Genomic DNA, 2,226 nt, shown 5'->3' on the forward strand with positions numbered 1-2,226 from the left:
TCTCCTTTTTACGTGCTCTTTCTCCTCCCTTTTCTTCGACACTTTTTCCGTCCAGCATTCCGCACAATACCTCTGTCCGTTGTAAACCTGTGTGTCATAAACAAGACAGGGCGCTGTGTTTAAGTCAATCAGTAGCTGTGGAGAGCAGCCCGTCACTCACATTGTCTCCACCTCGCTAATTGCATCTCTTATGCCGAAAAGAATAGAATGTTCCGGGAGGTAATTACAGCTGCCCGGCTAAGTATGAGAGGATGACATTTAAAATACAGCTATCTGCCGTGGTACCAGGTTCTAGTCCTCTGATAAGGACCTGGCTCTGTTCTGCTGTCCGTCTTAGGTTGGTTTCTGGAGGGTGTCTTGGAAGTGCTTCCAGACATTGTTTTAGGTGGCTATTTATAGGGTGGACATTTATCAGAAACCTAGACGTTGTTTTGAAGCTATTTGTACGTGATTTGACACAATTCAAATATGATTCATTTGTTGGGAAACGGGAGATCTTGAATTGGCCATATCAAGGTCATACCCCCCCTCCCTCCCCCCCTCCCTCCCCCCTCTTCCCTCCCCCCCCTCCCCCCCCTCCTCACCACCCACCAAAGCCCCAGCTCCTCTTCTCTGTGTCTCCTGTCTGGAATGACATGTCATGAATGGGACACATCAGTCCAGCGGTATGTGATTGACTGGTGGGGTTATTGTCATTCAGGGAGGCCGTGCTGGTGACCTCCATAACCCCAGGCTGTCGCTGTGAAGGTGATCCCCCACAGGCGTGCTCACACCCTGGGGTAATCCTGGGGATTTGGCCAGCATCGTTACTGCTGGTGGTGTTGGGTTAACGTTCACCAGGATAAGAGAGGGTTGTGAAACTTTAAATCTCTGGCAGAGCTACTGTATCTCGACTGGGCTGACATTTAGATGTAAAGCCATCCACAGTGTACATCACCCGGTCTGTGAAAGGCAGTCTTTCATGCAGTTTGTAATCTTTTAATCCCCCCTTCTCGTTTTCCTCTCTCCCCCACCCCCTCTCTCTCCCCTCCCTCTCTCTCTCTCTCTCTCTCTCTCTCCTCTCTCTCTTCTCTCTCTCTCTTCTCTCTCTCTCTCTCTCTCTCTCTCTCTCTCTCTCTCTCCCCCCCCCCTCTCTCTCCTCTGTGGCAGGTATGCCTGTGGTCTTCCGCGTGTCTCCGACAGGTAATCAGGTGTGGTGTTGCTGCCATGGCCGTGCCACAGCTGCCCCTGCTGCCTGTCCTCGTCACGGTCCTGGTGGCTCTGTCGTGTGCAGAAGATCACGAGTGGCACTTTAACCCAGGTGAGACACAACCACAGACAACAAAATCAGTAACCCATGACTAGAAATGACGTTGCACATTCTGTTAAATATACGAATACAAACAAGCATTTTGGAAACATATGGTTTTCCCCTCGGGTAATACAAGTGATGAAATAAATAAACGTCAGAGGAACATAAGGTGTCTCCCCTTTGGGTGAAACATGAAATGAAAAGGATTACATTCTCAGACGAGGGCAAAAACGAAGGCATCTATTGCCCTTCTGCTCCCATGTCTCCTACCCACCCCCCCCCGGCGTCTCCTACCCCCCCCCCCTCCACCCGGCGTCTCCCCCCCCCCCCTCCCCTCCCCCGTCTGTCTGCTCCCCGCACACATTCTCATCACATTCTTAGATCGGTGCGATAAGTCTCTCCATCACCTATCAGCAGGATATCCTGTTCCATCCCGTGGCTCCGTGGCTGGTCGTGTGTAACAGGAGAGTGCTGGAGCAACGGAGAACGCTCCCAGTCCTTACCGTACAAGCCTCGAACCGGCAATCATAGATACACGCTCGCGAGCGTGCGTGTGCGCGTGTTAACACACTCCCGCGCTAGTGCATGTGCACCCATGAATTATTTATATATACTAAGATAAGTTTGTAAGCTACATAATGTTTTCATCAAAATTTGACACTTTTTAAATGTAATTTTAAAAGTGATTTAGTAGGGATATAGTGACAGTTTTTATAAGTCAAATATGAGATTGGAAATGGAACTTCTGCATTGTGATAGTAATTGGTCAATTGTTCCGTTTTACTATAACTACATAACAAAATAAGATGCTTATATATATGCATAAAAAAATAAGCTTATAAGGATGACATAGCATGCATGACATAGTATGAATGTTATATGTGGCAAACTGTTGTTTACATTTACATTTATTCATTTAGCAGACGCTTTTATCC

The 2,226-nt window shown here is 48.0% G+C and overlaps 1 protein-coding gene across 1 annotated transcript in view; it reads left to right on the top strand.

Moving 5' to 3' along the window:
* Positions 1–1,155: 1,155 nt before the first annotated feature.
* The window catches only part of ddr1 (discoidin domain receptor tyrosine kinase 1), a 16,841-nt gene continuing 15,770 nt past the window's right edge, over positions 1,156–2,226 (top strand). The window contains 2 exon segments of the mRNA XM_067237354.1: positions 1,156–1,300; positions 1,756–1,795. Of these exon segments, the coding sequence (XP_067093455.1) occupies positions 1,207–1,300; positions 1,756–1,795 (134 nt within the window). The 5' untranslated portion in view covers positions 1,156–1,206.

Source organism: Osmerus mordax, chromosome 6 (genome assembly GCF_038355195.1).
Source record: "Osmerus mordax isolate fOsmMor3 chromosome 6, fOsmMor3.pri, whole genome shotgun sequence".
In the NCBI taxonomy this organism is placed as follows: Eukaryota; Metazoa; Chordata; class Actinopteri; order Osmeriformes; family Osmeridae; genus Osmerus; species Osmerus mordax.